Source organism: Porites lutea, chromosome 13, assembly GCF_958299795.1.
Source record: "Porites lutea chromosome 13, jaPorLute2.1, whole genome shotgun sequence".
Lineage (NCBI taxonomy): Eukaryota > Metazoa > Cnidaria > Anthozoa > Scleractinia > Poritidae > Porites > Porites lutea.
The window spans coordinates 19930588-19950018 of NC_133213.1; the positions used below are offsets into that span (position 1 = coordinate 19930588).

A 19431-nucleotide genomic window follows, 5' to 3' on the forward strand; every position below is an offset into this window, starting at 1 on the left:
TACATACTGTATATCGCGATCAACAAGAGCATGAAGGCTCTGTATAAAGGAGGGATCTCTTTAAGTTTCGCATATCGGGCCCCTTCACTTTTGATCCCATTAACGAGGGGGATTGGTTCGAGCCACATCAGCTAAATCCAATATGGCGGCCCACTCCCTCGGTAGGGTTATTCAATCCTCTTTGTAAATCGTATCAAAACAAACCTAGAATGGCTGAAAATATTCCCAATTCGAGCGGACAGAGTGAACTAGTTTATTGTACACTTCACCGTTAAGTGTTTCGACATGTCGCGAGGGCTTGATGAAAGATCAAAGAAATTTATTGATGCTGTACAAGCTGATCTCCGAGCTTTGTCGAACGAAACAAGGCGAAAATTCCAGCCAGTCAAAGAGGTACAACATCTGTTTAATGCTTTGTGAAAGCCTTCAATTTGTTAAGACAATATGTGGTTTAAAATGGTAGTGTTAGAAAAAAAACTGGCAAGTTAACAAATTTAAGCTTATAAAAGTTGCAATTATTTTTGTGTTAATTTTCTCAACTTAATACTCCCCTTTGTTTGTAAACTTCGATTTTTGTGCGTTAATTTCTTTAAAAAATCTTTTTATTCATTTTTCTTTTCAGGCCGCCGAAGCCGGGATTTTACGCCTCAGAACTATTAGTGCTGCAAAATCAAGAAATGTTAAAATCACTAAAGGTACATTCACTGCATAAAATTTTAGAAGCTGATACAAGGAAATCCAGAAGTCACCTGTTGCCTAAAGAAACTCCCAAAATGTCAATCTATATATTTATCAATAGGCTAACTTTCAACGAATTTATAATGAACAGCACTCCATGATTTTAAAGAGCTTGCAACTATGTTTATATGTGATTTTGCAAGGTAAAATATGTAAATGTAAAGAGCAGATCAAGAAATTTATTTACAGGGTTTGCATGCACTTTGATTGTCCTTAAAAGTCCTTGAATTTGAAATTAAAAATTCAAGTCCTTGAAAGTCCTTGAAAATTGCAGTCGCTGCTGGAAAGTCCTTGAATTTCAGTGCTAACTTTATCTAACCCAAAGGAAAAGGAGCAAACACAGACGACATTCAGGTTAAAATTGCTCATGTTGTGAAGAAACTAAAAAAGACATAGACTCAAGACTCTTTTCTGCACCGAATGGTGTCCTTGAAAGTCTGTGAAAAGTCCTTGAATTTTTTGTGCAAAAACAGGGTACCAACCTTGTATAATTTTAATACTTGAATGGGGCAGTCTAAATTGCAGATTGCAGACTGGCTATGGACTATTGTTTTTAGGGTTAGAAAACAATGGGACTATTGTTACATTTCTCATTTGCATGGTGAAAACAATAGTCTCCAGTCTGCATTTTACACTGACTGTACCACAGTATTTAAATGATGACCATCATACCATGTATTCCTATAGTTTATGGCCCCCACTAATCCTAATCTCCTGGCTTATCAATTTCTGTACACCCTTCATTGCACTATTTTTATCTTACAATTGTGGAGGCAGGATGGCCATTCAGTTGGAGCACTGGACATTCTTCGACCCCTAGCTGGATAATTGTTGTTCTTGGTTAGCCTGCGAAAACATCTGTTTCTCCTCGCTCTTTGCTGCTGGGGATTTTTCGCGCAGAGAAACGTCTGCAACTCAGAGACAGAAATTCCATACTGATGACGTAAAATATGTCCAGAATCCGGTCAGAAGCCCTGATTGGTCGACAGCGTAGTTACATTGTTTTAGCTATTGTTTATGAATGACAGACAAAAGACAAAAGACAAAAGGCCACAAAGGTCAAATGTAAATGCAATGAATCTCTAACAAAACAGTCAATATTTTTGGAATAAATTATAGTCTTCTCTAGAACAAGCATTTAAGGTTTGCTGGAGCTCGTTCGCAAATGAACACTACACTTTACCAAAATCGATCAGGAGAAACCTAAAATTGAATAAATTTACATTTAGAACCCCATGACTATGGGATTTATTAAGTGAACTTTGATTTGCGTCATCAGTATGGAATTTCTGTGCTCAGTCGCAGACGTTCCTCCGCGCAAAACGTCCCCAGTGGCGAAGAGCGAGAAGAAACAGATGTTTTCGCAGGCTAGTTCTTGGTAGTCCCGAGTTCAAATACTAAATAGCCAACTGTTTTGGTTGGAAACAGAGGACATAGTAAAATGCTAATTTTTTCAAGGTTGTAAATGTTTTTCAATGGTATAAAAATAACAGTGGGCAGAATTTGCTCTTCAAGCGTTTGTTGAGTGAGTCCTGCTCATGGAAAAAGTCTATAATTTGGGTCATAAACTGTCTACAATATAATGGAGATATTTTCTTGTTATAATCATATAAATAAGGATTGCGACCTGACTTTTGCTTATACAGAATGTCGAATCTTTGCTTATTATTAGACGAATTTATTTCAGGTTAAAATTTTGTAACCTACAGTGTAGGTTGTTAATCAATTTCTTTTCTCACCTAGCCCTAATTCATGAATAATTAGGGCTAAGAGACGCAGAAATTTGAGAATCAACCTAGGTTTTAAAAATGTTAATCTGAGTTGTTTTCTTTTGACCTATAACATACAAACAGTTTGAAGATTTTAAATTTTGAATATTTTTGGTTACAATTATTGTGTTACTGAAGTCTAACCTTGTTAAAAATCTGTGAAAACCAACAGGCACTGCATTGTTGAGGGGAGGGTGTGGCACTAATTTAGGATGGTGCTTATTCAAGTTTAATATTATTATACACATCCTGATTCCTTTATTTTATGCATATTTAGTTGTTTCAGAAGAAAATGAGATAGTCCAGCCTTTCCTACTTGGTTGTGATACCAAAAGTCTTCGTGTGGTACAGATCTCGCTGACGGCACTACAGAGGCTTATTACCAATGAAGCTCTGTCTGAGGTATGCATTAATTTTGTACTACCGTGTGGTTGAGTCTGTTTTCAGCTTAAACAAGTATTCAGCTTAGATTGAATCAGACATTTCTTTGTTTCCTATAATTATATGATAATATTATAATTAATTTGTAAGAGACGAGGGAAATTCCTGCATTAAACTGAAAATGGATTTTACTTAGCACATAAGCACTTATCAACTTTACTAAGGGAAAACTTGCAAGACTAGAGGAATGTATAACGGTGAGGAGATGAGAAAAAATTGAAAGAATTTTTGCTGCTTGCCATTTAGGCTAGAAATTTGGGCAAAATGTATAAACAAGGGCTCATCTAAATGGAAATTTTTCAGAAAAATGGTTCACTTCAATGAGGATGTTGTCCACTTTGACTGGTTAACCTCTTATGCTTCTTTCCAGTTTTCTGTTTCACTAGGAAGTATTTGTAATAATATTTCAGTTGAAATATGAATAGAATGCTTGGGCCATGTAGAAATTTCAAATTGATCCAATTTAAATTTCATTGCTCTTATTTTTCACCTAATTCTGGTGTCTGACCTTTAATTTAGTCTGGTGTAATGGAAAACACTGTTTACATTCTCGAATAGAACACACGAAAAAATACAGGAAAGTTTGAGAAAGCCAGAAATACCTGGCCTAAATTGAACAAGGGTAGCCTTGTTCCCGGTTGTTACATGTATGTGACATTATGCCTCAGCCGTTAAGTGGAAAAATTTGCCTAGCCTGCCTGGTAATAGCATGATTTGTAGTGATATTTAGCATAAATACCATGAGTGATATTTCGAAATTGTTGAACGAAATTTGAGACAATTTTGAAATATTACGAGTGGTATTTATGCCAAATATCACGTTCAAATAATGCTATTTTTTGTTTATACTACTACCCGCACAAAGTTTGTAATTTTCACATGTAGGTATTTCAAATTAAGCTGAAATACCACTGCTCTAAGCCAATCAAATTGCAGTAATTTCTAATGTAGTAGTATAATAATAGAAATCCAAAATCATTGAAAAGGTGACACAGTGTAACTTTCTATTCTGTGAGGAAAAATGCACTGTATTATTTTTTGTTTTGTTTCTACCATCTAAAACAGTCCGCAAATGTATGGAAGTGTTTATTCATAAAATATTTTAATGATCCTCACAGATAAAGGTAAATTTTAGTTGAGTAATTATCTGGGACTTTTTCTTGCTGGTCTGAAATTTTTTGAAATTTTATGCCCTGCCTTGCACTATTGCCTAGTCAATGGCAAAATTCATAAACTTCATCAGGTTTTTGGCTTTGTGTGAGTGGTATTTTGATAGACCTTCCATGGATTTTTTCTTAATAGACTAAGTATAGTAAGTGAGTATCCAACAATGCTGCTGGAAAGAGGGTCTTAAAAGCATGGGCTTCTGATATTTGGCGTGGTCAGGGATGGTGGCACAAACTTTCCTTCATCCATACAAATAGCGTTTGTAAAATTCCGCAACTTAGGGGAATATATCTTCATTATCTTTCAACAAGTCTTTTCCAGACTTTGCAAGTTTACTGATTTTAAAGCATTCTTTCCAGCCATGTTGACTTGTTTTTGTTAACTGGTCCTCGTCAAAAGTTGAAAATATCGTGAAAGTCTTGACAGATGTACATGTATGTTCTCTTACAGTCCTCTGCCAGTAACCTTGTCAGTACACTCTGGCAGTTGATGGAAGGTGGTTTAGAAGAGCTGAGAATTCTTCAAACCATAATTCTTCTCATTACAACGTCAAATATTGTTCATGGAGAAAGCCTTGGAAAGGTCTGTGTTGTAAAAATAATTGGTCAAACCCGTATGCAATAAATATTTTCCCTGTCTGCTGTAAAATAAGATATAATCAAACTTCTACTTATGGCCACCTCTCTACAACCGCCACTTTTTTCTGTCCCCAAGATGGCCATTGTGGAGAGGTTTGGCTGCAATTTAATAATTATGTTAACAAAGGAGTTACTTCAGTCTAAAGGACAAATCACAACTCTATGCATGGCAAAAAGGTTACTGCCAAGCTTTATAATTTAAAGTTACAAAGCAAGAAAGATAAACTTTGAAAAACTGGCTAAACAGTTTACATAACCCCAAGTGCAATCCATTTTGATCTTTACTGCGTCATTTTCTTTATTAAAAAGCAGTTGTTTTTTCTTACAAAGTGGAGCCTGAAAGGCATTGCGTGCAATCACACAGTCATGAATCGCTAAGTCGTGTTGGTTAAAATCAGCAATGAAAACTAGCCTTGTGCTAGACCTGGAAACAACCATTAATAGGCAGGTTGTGACCAGAAAATAGCTGGACTCATTTTGAATGGTGTTTAAGTAAATGCCTTAATAAGTAAACTACTTTCAGATTTATTGAGGGTGTACACTGTAGTGTCAAAGGCGTCTCAAAGTTGTCATAGAATAATTTTGATTCCGGGTTCAAACTTTTTTTTATTTCCTTTAATTTCCTTCTTCTTTCTAGACTTTCCCCCCTTTATTTACAAATACTGGATCTTTCCCTGAGCTTTTGAGGTTCTGTGAGACATGTGCTGTTTTAATTGTGCATGTGCTGATTTAATTGTGTGGACGTAACTTCTTTACATTTCAATATTAATAAATTATTATCCTTTGTAGGGTATTGTTGTACAAAAGTACAAAAATGTAACATTTATATTAATTTTCAATTTGGTTTATTGTTTAATTTGTTTCATGTTGTTTTCACCCTTTTAAGGCGATGGTGTTGTGCTTCAAGTTGTACTTCATTAAAGATGCAACAATTTGTACCACGGCTGCAGCAACTGTCAGACAGATGGTTTCTGTGATTTTTGAAAGGGTCCTGATAGAGGACAGTCAAGGATTGGGTAAGATCTTACCTGAAAGTAGAGTCTGGTATCCTAAAACAGAATACCAATACCAGTGTTCTCACCAGGCCAAGGCCTTGCGGGATTCCCACAAAAAAATCTGAGATGGCGCATAAAAAGCCGAGAAGATGCACCCATCAGGGCCCAGGGGCATGCTATGAGTCAAACAGACTTAATAGAACATCTACAGTCAAGTAGTTTTAACGGTCAACCTAACACTCCAGCATTTTGCTTGGTTGAATGAATAAAAACATGATATCAAAAGATTCAAAGTCTTTAATTAATTTATTTCCTTAACTATGGTCCCATTTCATTGGTCCCACATACATTATGAAGATTTGTGCATGCATCATTATTGAATCGTAAACACCCCGTCCGTCATATTGGATCGGGTAGGGGGTAGGTACTTCACGTAACAGATCATTTGGAGTGTGGGCTCAGGTTATTTGTACTTTGTCCCCCTAATGTTTTTACAGACCCCCTATTTCTCAACAGAGGGGGCCCTGGGACTCCCCAAGGCAAAATCCTGGTGAGAACACTGCAATACCGAAAGTCAAACTGTGGGAGCTTCCACCAAACTGAGTGAAACATAAAATTAAGAGAAGGTATAAATGACACAGCAAGTACCAGGGTCCAAAATTAACTTTTTAATATGGGTGCCAACTGGTGAGCAAGTATAAATTTTTGGTCACCAGAGGGCAAATTATTTTCGCCAAAAATTCCCCTTGGTGGCTTGGAAACATTCAACTCGTAGCTACATTGTGGAGGTATATTTACAGGAAGTTTCATTTCCCTTTTAAATTAAAAAAATATCAGCAGGACAAAAAGTAAGACACCTTATGGCAAAGAGCTTCGAGGTTTCAATTCTTAATCATTTTCTCCGAACATGAAAGTCTACAATAACAACCAGCTTTACAAGTCGCCAGCAGGCGACCAGCTATGAAATTCTAGTTGCCAGGACTGAATTTTTGGTCGCATTGGCCACCAGGAAGACGCAATTTCGGACCCTGAGTACAAAAGGAGGCATGGATGGACAAACTTCCTTTTGATACCAAGCTGTGATTTTGTCATTTACAAGTAAATTCCTTGTTAACGTTAACTTCCTCGTAGGGAATACATTAATTTTGTGTTATTGGTAATAATTATTAACCCAATGAACTGGACAGCGATGCTACAATCTCTTAAAGTACATGAACAAGGGGACATAAACTGACACTCAGATCACAACTTAACAATCGTGGTCCTTGTATGACTTTTAATGGAATGAAAATAATGTTTGTCCTGTAGAATTAATCAGCAGAGGCAGTGTGGCTGAGTGGTTAGAGTGCTGCAATTGAAATTTGGAGGCCCTGAGTTCTGTAGTCCCACCCTGACTGCTAGCTAGATTTGTTCTTAAAAGCCCTGAGTTCAAATTCTTGGTCATGCTTGAAAAAATAGCCAACTGGTTCGCCTCCTACTGGTTGAAATTTTTAACCATGTTATATGTATGTTCCATGTAAATTTATTTTTTTAATTATCCCTGAAAAGCCACATAAAGGGAGAGAATAATTTTATTAATGTTTTATTATTATTATTATTATTATTATTATTATTTTAATGAACATGTAGAGTTATTGTTTTCTCATTAGAGTTATGATAAATTTGTTTCTTCTCCATGGTTATTGTAAACAGTTACTTTTTGTGGTAGTTGCTTATACAAATCAAATTTAGTCTTTATTTATTATGATTTTATGTTAATTGCTATTTATGACCTGTTACTCTTGGAAATATATACTGTTATATATTGATTCTGATCATTCCTTCCATTCTGCAAGTTCATGATTTTTCACTCTTTTAATTTATCTTCTTTTTTTTCAGCCTCTCAGAGTGTAGAGGATACAGTGGGATCTGTAAGACACAAAAACTGTCCTGTTAGTTTACATCCATGTGCGAGGGATGCCTATCTGCTTTTCCAGGTGAACCACTTTGAAGATCAGTGGATGATTTCCCACTGGTTTGTCTCTTGTTTTAGGTCAGGAAGGCTCATTAACCTGACTTTTCCTCACCTTAAGCTGTTACGCTGGGGTGGGTACTCAGCAGAGTTTTATACAGGGAGGTTCTGCCCTGGGATCCAATCCCTTAATACTCTTTTATATACCCCTTTCATATACCTTCTATTTAAAAATGGTACCCCTTTTGCATATCTAGTTTAGAATTTTGCATATCTTTCAACTTTTGTAAATTGATCCATTGTCTTTAAAATCTCAAAGCCAGGAAGTTTTCTCTACTTTTTCACAGCCATAAAATCCTTGTGAGCACTATTAGGTCTTTTGACAGACCGATGTGACAGATTTGAATTTGATTTGTGTCTTGATGACATGTTCAGTCAGATCTTAATGGAAAAAAATGTATCAAGCTTTCTTTTTTGCCCTCTCTTGACAAAAAACTAAAATGTCTGATCTCAGATTAAAGAGAAATGGGTTCTAAGGTTTGCGATCAAGGAAGTGGCAGTTAGCTACTAACTTTTATGCAGCACTGTGACTGTACACTGTGAGACCTTGTAACACTTATCTGACATTTGTAAAGAGTCTGTCAATAATAATAATGCTTTGATGTTATTCTTTGTTAATGTGATGACTTCCGTTTTAATAATTGGCATGTGTCTTAATTAATCATCAAGGATTTGTGTCAACTCACAAATGGAGAGCAGCCTTACTGGTTACATGGCATTGTCGAAATGACAAGAACTTTTGGTTTGGAGCTCTTGGAAAGTGTGCTCAAAGGATATCCTAATATATTTCTGAAGGTGAAACTATTACCAATGTGTTCCTCTTTTGGTTCTGACAAAAAAATTCTTGTGATGTTTATTATTTTATTTATATTGCTGCAAGGTGAAACCACAAAGAAAATGAATGGGTTCCAGATTGAAATTTGGAAGTTGTCGTTTTTAAGGAGAGGGCAAAAGTGGAGTTGCCGGAGAAAAAACCTCTCAGAGCAAGGCAGAGAACCAACAACAAACTTAATCCATGTATGACATCGATGCCAGGATTCGAACCTGGGCCTCACTTGTGGGAGGCGAGTACTCTCAGCTTGGCACCAGTCTTGCTCTCTGTTAGCTAGTAAAATAGTTTGATCATTCTTTAAGCCAGTTTTATATCGGAGGGTGTTCGGATAGATTAAGTACCAGAAGGCTCGTTGAAGAACTCTAAGAATCCAAGTTCCACGCACGGTAGTCGCAGATGACCATGAAAAATAGAATACATGATGTTGGCTTACATGACACTGGCAAACACGCAGACTATTTTAGTGCATCTAACATGAAAATTTTATTGACTGGCAAGGCTTGAAGAGCGAAATAGTATTTCAAGGATTTTAAAACTTCTAGAACGTTTTTATTTTCACATTTTACATTTCGTATACATGCGTCGAATATGGTAAAGACGTCATGTCTTATTTTGCAAGTAGTTCAAGTAAACCAGTTTAATACTCCATAAATTGATAGTTTAAAGAGAAACATATCACCACTTTTGTCTTTTTTTCAGCATCCTGAGTTTAGTTTCCTCTTAAAGGAGAGAGTTTGCCCATTGATAATAAAGCTGTTCTCTCCAAGCATCAAGCATCGAGTCAGTTCATCACCAACTGTGGAGAAACCTCTGTATCCTGTCGCCGTCAGACTTCTTAGGATTGTGTCTGTTCTCATAGAAAAGTTCTATACACTACTGGTGAGGATTTTTCTGAAATGAATTTTGAACCTGTAAGCTTGAATATCAAGCTGCATATTCTCGACACTGTATTCATACTTATCTTGTGGTATCGAAGAGGAGAATTTGTTTTTTAATCAACATTGCTAGACTGGGGTTTGAGGACAGTAAATTGAAAACTGAAGATGATGAATGTCAAAACATGTCTAGTAATTATAGAAAGTTGTTACATGTATGTTTATGCAGCTATCCAAATTTATTCACCTTTATCAGGTTTTATGTTAATTTGGTAATGTTTTTCCTGTTTTTTTGCTCTGATCTGATGACTGTCCTTTTTTATAAGCATAAACTATTTAACAATTTATTATTCCTTGAGCCTGAATGGGCTCTGAGTCAATAGCCCATGAGGCTGAAAGCCAAATGGGCTATTGAATCAGAGGCCATGAGGGCGAGAGGAATAATTGTGTTTTAGTAAAATCCAACTAGTTGGTCAAAAATATTGAGACAAAACAACTTTGGGTAGCAAAATGCGATTCAGCCGCCATTGTTTTGGTTTTCAAAGCCAGCACTTTTCGCTACTAGTGGGCTATAACATATAGCCTAGTAGTAGCTCAACCAATCAGAACGTAGCATTGATAATAGACCAATAGTTGGATTTTACTAAAACGAAGATCTCCCTTGTCTCTAATTGGGTGGCCTGTAAGCAAGCTGATCTTTTGCTTGGCTTGGGGGGTGGTTGTTGGGGATGTTATGGAACACAAACATGCTCACCTCCATCGATGTCATGTTTAGGAGCTAAAGGGCTGTTTGGCTCAGCAAATATTTTCCAAATGGTAGATGTCGACCTTTGAGTTGTCTTCTTCCCATTCTTGCTTGTTTTTTATTTAATAGTTTGCGTAATTCTTCCTGGTGAAACGAAATGAGCTGAATGAAATGATTGCTTTTTTTGTTCTCAGTACCAAAACAACTCAACCTCGTCCCCGGGTTTTCTTGATAAATGTTCAGTATCTGCAGCAGCTTTGCTGCACTTTTGACGTCATTGGTCTAATATGGCCAACCAAAAATGGAAAAATATTTGGAATGAATAGTGATATCATTTTGTTATGCTGTATTCACTTTACATAACTTAATGGTCGTTTCTCTCATTACTTTACAGGTAACAGAGTGTGAAATATTTTTATCTCTTCTGGTAAAATTTTTGGAGCCTGATAAACCTCAGTGGCAAAGAGCGTTAGCTCTTGAAGTACTTCACACTCTTACCATTCAGCCTGCTTTGCTCAGGTAAAATTCTAAACTCACATCAGATAAAGGTTTTCTATCCTTCCTCCTAGCTACAATTTGACAGTTAGTATTGAATTAATTAACAGTAGTAATTGAATGCACTGCATATGACATACCGTAAAAATTCCGAAAATAAGCCCCTCCATGTATAAGCCCCTCCAAATCATAGCCCCCCAAACCAGTAACACAAAAAACCCTCCGTTAAATTGCCCCTCCAAATATAAGCCCCATAGGGGCTTGTACTTGGAAAATTGCCCGCAGATACAAAGTAAAACAAAGCCAAAACGGTAAATTTCCTTCCGACTATAAGGCTAGCCCAATCAATTTTGAAATGCAAATTTCCCTCCGTAGATAAGCCCCTCCAAAAATAAGCCCCTCAAAAAAAGGGCCTTTAAAAAATATAAGCCCTAGGGCTTATTTTCGGAATTTTACGCTAGATCTTTTAATATTATTCTGTTCAAGTTACATGATACATTTGTATATATTTGATCCACAGACTCAAATTTGCATCTACTTTTAATACAGCACAGAATCACAAAAGTTGGTGCTGCACAGATATATTGATTGGAAATAAGATCACTCTTGATAGCATTTGTCTAAAATTAGCTCACTCAGCAGATAAAACACTTTCTACAAAATGTTGAATATGTGCTTCTATAGGTACACTATAAGTGGTTTAAATAACCACTACATATTGTAGGTTCTTGATGGTTAGTTTTGTTGTTTATGATTTAAATGTACAAATGGTTCTGGAATGTCTAGAACATGACTTTTCAGGTTTATCCAGGTGAACTTAATTCGCTGGATGAAAAAATAGATTTGCGCAAACTTGCTCCTTGCAAATATGTTGCAAATATGTAAATAATGAGGAGTAAATTTATGGCAAAGATGGTTTGCATACCAAAAAACAGGGAGTGTAAATACAGTGAAACTAGGCAAATGTGGCATTTACCATGTGTGTTTGCCATATAACTTACTTCTCAGTATTTATATATTTGTGACATATTTGCAAAGAGAAAGTATGTGCAAAATACATTTTTTATCCCATGAAAATGGCAGTCCTCCTTTCTCTGTCAGAATGTTCGAAAGGGAATTTTGTTCAAACTCATCTTTTGGCCTCTTTTATTTAAATGGAGCTGATTTGTACTTTAATGCTAAACAGATTTTTTAAAATGGAATTTACCAGTCGTGAATTTTGTTCATGATTTGCCAATTGCTGCAAATGACAGCCGGCCATCTGGCTATGGCGTATGTCATAATACGGCTGAAGTCCGACAAGTGATCTTTGTCCAGACAAAGTTATTATGAAAGAGTGTCATTTTTTAGATGATTAAAATCTACCTTGAGAGCATGTGAATTGTCTCAACAGCAGCATGGTATGGTTGTAGTGAATGTATGCAAATCTGGCTTATAAGGCCATGCCCAATTTTCATTTATGACTCCTAATGCATCCTTGACTTAGTCCGACCAAATTTGTGTTTTCTGCGACCAAAATGGTGACTAGTAGGCCAACTGATAATATTGTCTTTTCAAGAAAGAAAAATTATGCTTCCAGCTCTGTTTTGCCTAACCTAGAATAACCAGTTAGCCAATGTAAATGGTATAAAAACAATCATTGACTTCTGAACCGTGATTTTTTGCTCCAGGTCATTTTGCCTGTTTTACGACATGCAAGAGCACTCCACCAGAATTTTCCATGACATGGTAAATGCACTAACAAGCTTCACCCAAGGATTATTCACCAGTCAAGTGACGCACAGTTTTTCAGAGAAAGGCGCACACCTAGCCAGTGCCAACACAATACAGACGCCATCTAGTGCTCCGCCCCCCTCAGTTGTAGCCCTGAGTGCAATGGGCGGGGTCACCCCACAACCGGGGTTCTCTTACAGGGGTGCATGGATACCCCTTTCTGTTATGCCAGTCTATGGACAAGCTAAACCTGTTTAGTAAGTTGCTTTTTAATCCTTTTTTTAAATTTTAGTTTGGTTCTGGGTAGTGAATAGGGAGCTTAAGCAAGAATGACAGCTGCAGCTACAAAAACGTCACTTTAAAAGTGAATTGGCACTGCTTCAAATGTTCAAATGTTCAGGGTTGTCAGAAAGTTGTGAAGTAGACTGCTGAGTTGTCAAAGTAAGCGGCCAGTCCAGGGATATTTTATTAAAAAAAACGCCCTCCGTAAAGAAATGCCAAGCAGAGTAGCTGGCAGAAACTAACCAAGTAGGTGGCAATTTTTTCCGGCAGCCGTCTACTTTTGACAACCCTGAATGTTGGCGAATTTTTCGGAGTTAAATTCTGAAGGACTGAATAAAAGTTCAGGAAAAGAATGAGAAAACTGTTGTCTTGTGTTCCCATTCTCGACAAATGTAAATTAGCCATTTTCACGTTGTCGTCATCCAACAACGGCTGACAAATGTGCAAGAAAAGGGTCATGCATGTGTGACATTGCTGTTTTTCCAATCTAAACCTACAATGTTCTAGTTGCCGTCCTTGCTTAAGCTCGAGCTCCCAATTGCTTGTAACGGAAAGGAGGCATTGAGAATTTTTTGCAGTTTGTAGTTGATGTCCTTGTTTTCAAACGAATGTGTTCCCAGATACAGGGAACCCATTTTGCTTGGGATATGTGCTTCCTGGGTAGGGGAACACATATCACTAAGGATATGTGTTTCCTGGGTGGGGGGAACACTTATCACTAGGGATATGTGTTTCCTGGGTAGGGAAACACATATCACTAGGGATATGTGTTTCCTCGGTAGGGGAACACATATCACTAGGGATATGTGTTTCCTTGGTGGGGGAACAGATTTCACTAGGGATATGTGTTTCCCAGGTAGGAGAACACATATCACTAGGTTTATGTGTCTCCTGGGTGGGGGAACACCTATCACTAGGGATATGTGTTTCCCAGGTAGGGGAACACATATCACTAGGGATATGTGTTTCCTGGGTAGGGGAACACATATCACTAGGGATATGTGTTTCCTGGGTGGAGGAACAGATTTCACTAGGGATATGTGTTTCCCAGGTAGGGGAACACATTTCACTAGGGATATGTGTTTCCTGGGTAGGGGAACATATATCACTAGGTTTATGTGTCTCCTGGGTAGGGGAATGCTTATCACTAGGGATATGTGTTTCCCAGGTAGGGGAACACATATCACTAGGGATATTTGTTTCCTCGATTGGGGAACACATATCACTAGGGATATGTGTTTCATTGGTGGGGGAACACATTTCACTAGGGAAATGTGTTTCCCAGGTAGGGGAACACATTTCACTAGGGATATGTGTTTCCCAGTTAGGGGAACACATTTCATTAGGGATATGTGTTTCCCAGGTAGGGTAACACATATCACTAGGTTTATGTGTCTGCTAGGTGGGGGAACACATATCACTAGGGATATGTGTTTCCTGGGTGGGGGAACACATTTCTCTAGGGATATGTGTTTCCCAGGTAGGGGAACACTTATCACTAGGGATATGTGTTTCCTTGGTAGGCGAACACATATCACTGAGGATATGTGTTTCCTTGGTAGGGGAACACATATCACTAGGGATATGTGTTTCCTTGGTGGGGGAAAACATTTTACTAGGGAAATGTGTTTCCCAGGTAGGGGAACACATATCACTAGGGATATGTGTTTCCTCGATTGGGGAACACATATCACTAGGGATATGTGTTTCATTGGTGGGGGAACACATTTCACTAGGGAAATGTGTTTCCCAGGTAGGGGAACACATTTCACTAGGGATATGTGTTTCCCAGTTAGGGGAACACATTTCACTAGGGATATGTGTTTCCCAGGTAGGGTAACACATATCACTAGGTTTATGTGTCTGCTAGGTGGGGGAACTTTGTAACTTTGTAACTTTATTTGATTTACCACAAAATACAAATAACGAAAAAACAAGACAGTTACACAAAAGCAAATGAAAGTGGCGAGGAAGCCCAAAAAGAAACCATGAGGCTTATAGACATTGGGCTCCCTCAGAGTAAAAATAAAGTTAACAGTAACGGTAAGGCCAGGATCGAAAGCAAAATACAATGAAGGTAAGTATAAATTAACTAATTACATAGACTGAGTTGACAAAATGTAAGGCATGGTACAAGTAACAATAAGTATAAAAATAATATCAGACATGGAAGAAATATAACTATTTACTACAAGATTTATAACTAATAATTCATATATAATTTTTTTTTCAATTTCGTTTTGAATAAGTGGAGAGAATTAGATTCTTTAATATCATTTTCTGTAGTGTTATAATAAGTAGGTCCTTGGAAACTGACAGAAAATTTACGAAGGTTTGTTCTACAAGAAGGAAGGTGAAAATCGTTCGCGTGTCTAGTGGCATAGTTATGGACTTGTTTGTTTAAAGAAAAATAATTGTTGAACTTTGAAGGCAAAAGAGAATGGTTAAGAGAAAACATAAGTTTACCTAATTCTAGCTGTCTAATATCGGAAAGTTTTAGTAGCTCTAATTCTTTGAAAATAGGGTCTGAATGAGAATCGAAAGTTGATTTAGAAATAATTCTGATAACTCGCTTTTGCAAAGAGACAAGACGGCGAAGGTTGGTTTTGTACGTAGATCCCCAGACAATAATACAGTAATGAAGATAAGGATAAACTAAACAATAATAAAGAGTTTTTAGACACGGTTTAGGTAGAAAAAATGTTGCTCTATTAATTACACCTATTGATTTCGAGATTTTACGAGCTACTTGAGAAATGTGCGGTTTCCAAGACAGATGTTCATCAAGGACTACACCGAGGAAGACCGTTTCCTTAACCTGTTCGATTCTCTGTTCGTTTATGCATACTTGCATTGGAAAATGATACCTTTTCTGTCTAGGCTTAAATAACATAAAGTTTGTTTTCCTCAGGTTTAAGGAGAGTTTGTTTGCCTTAAACCAAGTGGATAATTTATTAAGTTCGGAATTGAGTGAGGCTGCCAGGTAGACAGGATCTTTATGGGACATAAATAAATTAGTATCATCAGCGAATAAAATAAGCTCGACGAGCGTCGATACATTATATAAATCATTAATATAGAGCAAGAAAAACAAGGGGCCCAAAATGGATCCCTGGGGAACACCAGAGCAGACAGTTTGAGGAGAGGAGCATTGACCGTTAAATTGAACGAATTGCAACCTGTTGGAGAGGTAGCTTCTAACCCAGTCCAGAGCCACCCCACGTATACCATAGTGTTCGAGTTTGTCAAGCAGAATATTATGATCGACGGTATCAAAGGCCTTAGAAAGATCAAGGAAAACGCCAACGGCATGTTCATTGCGATCAAGAGCAAGGGAGATTTTTTCATATAGGTCAATCAATGCTAACGAAGTTGAATGATTTTTCCTGAAGCCAAATTGATTATCACATAGAATTTCTAGTTTACCTAAATAATTATAACACATATCACATATCACTAGGGATATGTGTTTCCTGGGTGGGGGAACACATTTCTCTAGGGATATGTGTTTCCCAGGTAGGGGAACACTTATCACTAGGGATATGTGTTTCCTCGGTAGGGGAACACATATCACTGAGGATATGTGTTTCCTTGGTAGGGGAACACATATCACTAGGGATATGTGTTTCCTTGGTGGGGGAACACATTTTACTAGGGAAATGTGTTTCCCAGGTAGGGGAACACATATCACTAGGGATATGTGTTTCCTTGGTGGGGGAACACATTTTACTAGGGAAATGTGTTTCCCAGGTAGGGGAACACATATCACTAGGGATATGTGTTTCCCAGGTGGGGAAACACGTATCACTAGGGGTAGGTGATTCCCAGGTGGGGGCAAACATATCACTAGGGATATGTGTTTCCCAGGTGGGGCAACACATATCACTAGGGATATGTGTTTTCCAGGTGGGGGAACCCATATCACTAGGGATATGTGTTTCTTGAGTGGGGAAACACAGTCATATCACTAAGGATATGTGTTTCCCAGGTGGGGGAACACATATCACTAGGGATATGTGTTTCCCAGGTGGAGGAACACATATCACTAGGGATATGTGTTTCCCAGGTGGGGGAACACGTATCACTAGGGATATGTGTTTCCTAGGTGGGGGAACACATATCACTAGGGATATGTGTTTCCCAGGTGGGGAAACCCATATCGCTAGGGATATGTGTTTCCCAGGTGGGGGAACACGTATCACTAGGGATATGTGTTTCCTAGGTGGGGGAACACATATCACTAGGGATATGTGTTTCCCAGGTGGGGAAACCCATATCGCTAGGGATATGTGTTTCCCAGGTGGGGGAACACGTATCACTAGGGATATGTGTTTCCTGGGTGGGGGAACACATATCACTAGGGATATGTGTTTCCCAGGTGGGGGAAAACATATCACTAGGGATATGTTTTTCCTGGGTAGGGGAACACTTATCACTAGGGATATGTGTTTCCTGGGTGGGGAAGACATTTTATTGGGGATATGTGTTTCCCAGGTAGGGGAACACATATCACTAGGGATATGTGTTCCCAGGTAGGAGAACACATATCACTGGGTTTATGTGTCTCCTGGATATGGGAACACTTATCACTAGGGATATGTATTTCCCAGGTAGGGGAACACATATCACTAGGGATATGTGTTTCTTCGGTAGGGGAACACATATCACTAGGGATACATTGTCTTGGGTGGGGGAACACATATCACTAGGGATATGTGTTTCCTCGGTAGGGGAACACATATCACTAGGGATATGTGTTTCCTGGGTGGGGGAACACATATCACTAGGGATTTGTGTTTCCCTGGTAGGGGAAGACTTTTCACTAGGGACATGTGTTTCCTGGGTGGGGTAACTCATTTTACTTGGGATATGTGTTTCCCAGGTAGGGAAACACATATTACTAGGGATATGTGTTTCCTGGGTGGGGTAACTCATTTTACTTGGGATATGTGTTTGCCAGGTAGGGGAACACATATTACTAGGGATATGTGTTTCATGCGTAGGGAAACACATATTGCTAGGGATATGTGTTTTTCAGGTACTGAACACATATTACTAGGGATATGTTTTTCCTGGATGGGGGAACACATTTTACTAGGGATTTTTGTTTCCTTGGTTGGGAAACACATTTTACTAGGGTTATGTGTTTCTAGGGTAGGGGAACACATATTAATAGGAATATGTGTTTCCTGGGTAGGGAAACAGATATTACTAGGGATATGTGTCCTCCAGGTAGGGGGACACATATCACCAGGGATATGTGTCTTCAGGGTATTTAAACGCTTATCAGTTGGGATATTTTTTTTTCGGTAGGGGATCACATATCAGTAGGGATATGTGTTTTCCAGTCAGGGAAACAGATATTACTAAAAAGCATCGTATGAATGGGCACTGAAATGTCCACAGGAGAGGGAGCGCGATCACAGAACAATTCATTTCTTTAGTATGTACACTGTATGTAATTCTTTTATGGGACTGCTGAGCAAAGTCAATTTTGTGGTATTTTACTTATTTCACAGTCTAGAACAATTGGAAAGACCAGAGGGCTCTTCAATTGCAGATGGCTACACACTCTCTGTTGCTTTTGCCTGCCTTTTGGAGATTGTGAAAAGTCTTGATGCATTAGTTCAAGAGAACACTGCGTCATCTTCCCAGGTGGAGGTCGTAGGATGGATTGAACCTGAAGTTTTTAGGACATCAAATGAGACAGGAGTGGGGACAGAGACAATAAGAGCTGCCGCTAAGGAGGGCAGTGAAAGTGAAAGTGGTGGGTAGTGTTTTGATTGAACAGTCAGCAGCAAAGTTATATTGACATGTTTCACTCCTAGACAGGCAAGCAATTTTGTTACCAATAGTTATGGTGACTCCTGGGATTCATTTTGTGAAAAATCATGAGTCCCAGTTCAAAAAAAGTGCTTGCTTAGGACTTTATGTAACCAGACAGTTAATGTGGAGACAGATACCAAAAGTCTTTATTACGGTTTACTGAAATTAGAACATAGTCTCTCTATATATTTAAAGCACAAAAAGGACTAAAATAAACGTGCATCTTTAAACAACAGCCAGTGAACTCATACAAACAGGATATTCTACCAAAAATTTTCAAATCCTTCAATGGTCAGGTTTACATTCTAGGGACCCATGCCTTGATTTATTTTGTGTCGTTGGAGATTTTTATGTATCAGGGTCGCAGGATGCAGAGGTAACTAAATCACTGCAGCTTTGAAAGAAAATTGATTGGTCTAGCCTTTGTAGGTAACCATGACTTCAATTATTCCAAAATGCACTGAACGCTAGTCTCTGCATGCAGTTTAATCAAGTTACCTGAAGAAAAACAATAAACAAGCTAGCCTTGCATGATATGAGGGGTAGAAGAGGATTTGCAAGCCATTAAACAATAGTGCTTAATAGTTTTGTTACTAATACCAGCTACTTGCATATAAGGGAACAGTAAGTCAAATTCTATCTATGGTAAAGAAAATTGCATTAGGACAGTGTTTATTCTTAAAAAGCCATTGTCCTTTGAGAGACATTGAGTCACCAAATTCTTGCAAAAACATGTACTAAAAAGATGCTGTTGACATTTTTGTTCTTTACAAATTAGATAGTAACTGTGTTTATTAAATTTTTTGTTGGTTAAAGGCCCTAACACTCCAGACCTATTTCAAGAGATGGTGCTGGCATCTTGGTGTGGCATTTTGGCATCACTCTCCCTGCTTCTGGAAGCAAG

General features: G+C 38.0%; 1 protein-coding gene across 2 annotated transcripts in view; it reads left to right on the top strand.

The window, feature by feature from the left end:
* LOC140923307 (protein MON2 homolog) overlaps positions 1-19431 on the top strand; it is a 48544-nt gene that overhangs the window by 8503 nt on the left and 20610 nt on the right. Inside the window, exons 1-12 of one of the 2 annotated variants that reach the window (XM_073373400.1) lie at positions 144-393; positions 623-695; positions 2785-2909; positions 4566-4697; positions 5640-5769; positions 7627-7724; positions 8429-8554; positions 9291-9470; positions 10606-10730; positions 12377-12676; positions 18221-18468; positions 19344-19431. In XM_073373400.1, the coding sequence (XP_073229501.1) occupies positions 286-393; positions 623-695; positions 2785-2909; positions 4566-4697; positions 5640-5769; positions 7627-7724; positions 8429-8554; positions 9291-9470; positions 10606-10730; positions 12377-12676; positions 18221-18468; positions 19344-19431 (1733 nt within the window). In that variant the 5' untranslated portion in view covers positions 144-285. Of the gene's footprint in view, positions 1-143; positions 394-622; positions 696-2784; positions 2910-4565; positions 4698-5639; positions 5770-7626; positions 7725-8428; positions 8555-9290; positions 9471-10605; positions 10731-12376; positions 12677-18220; positions 18469-19343 lie in introns of those variants that run through there. The other variant, XM_073373401.1, reaches the window with a different exon arrangement.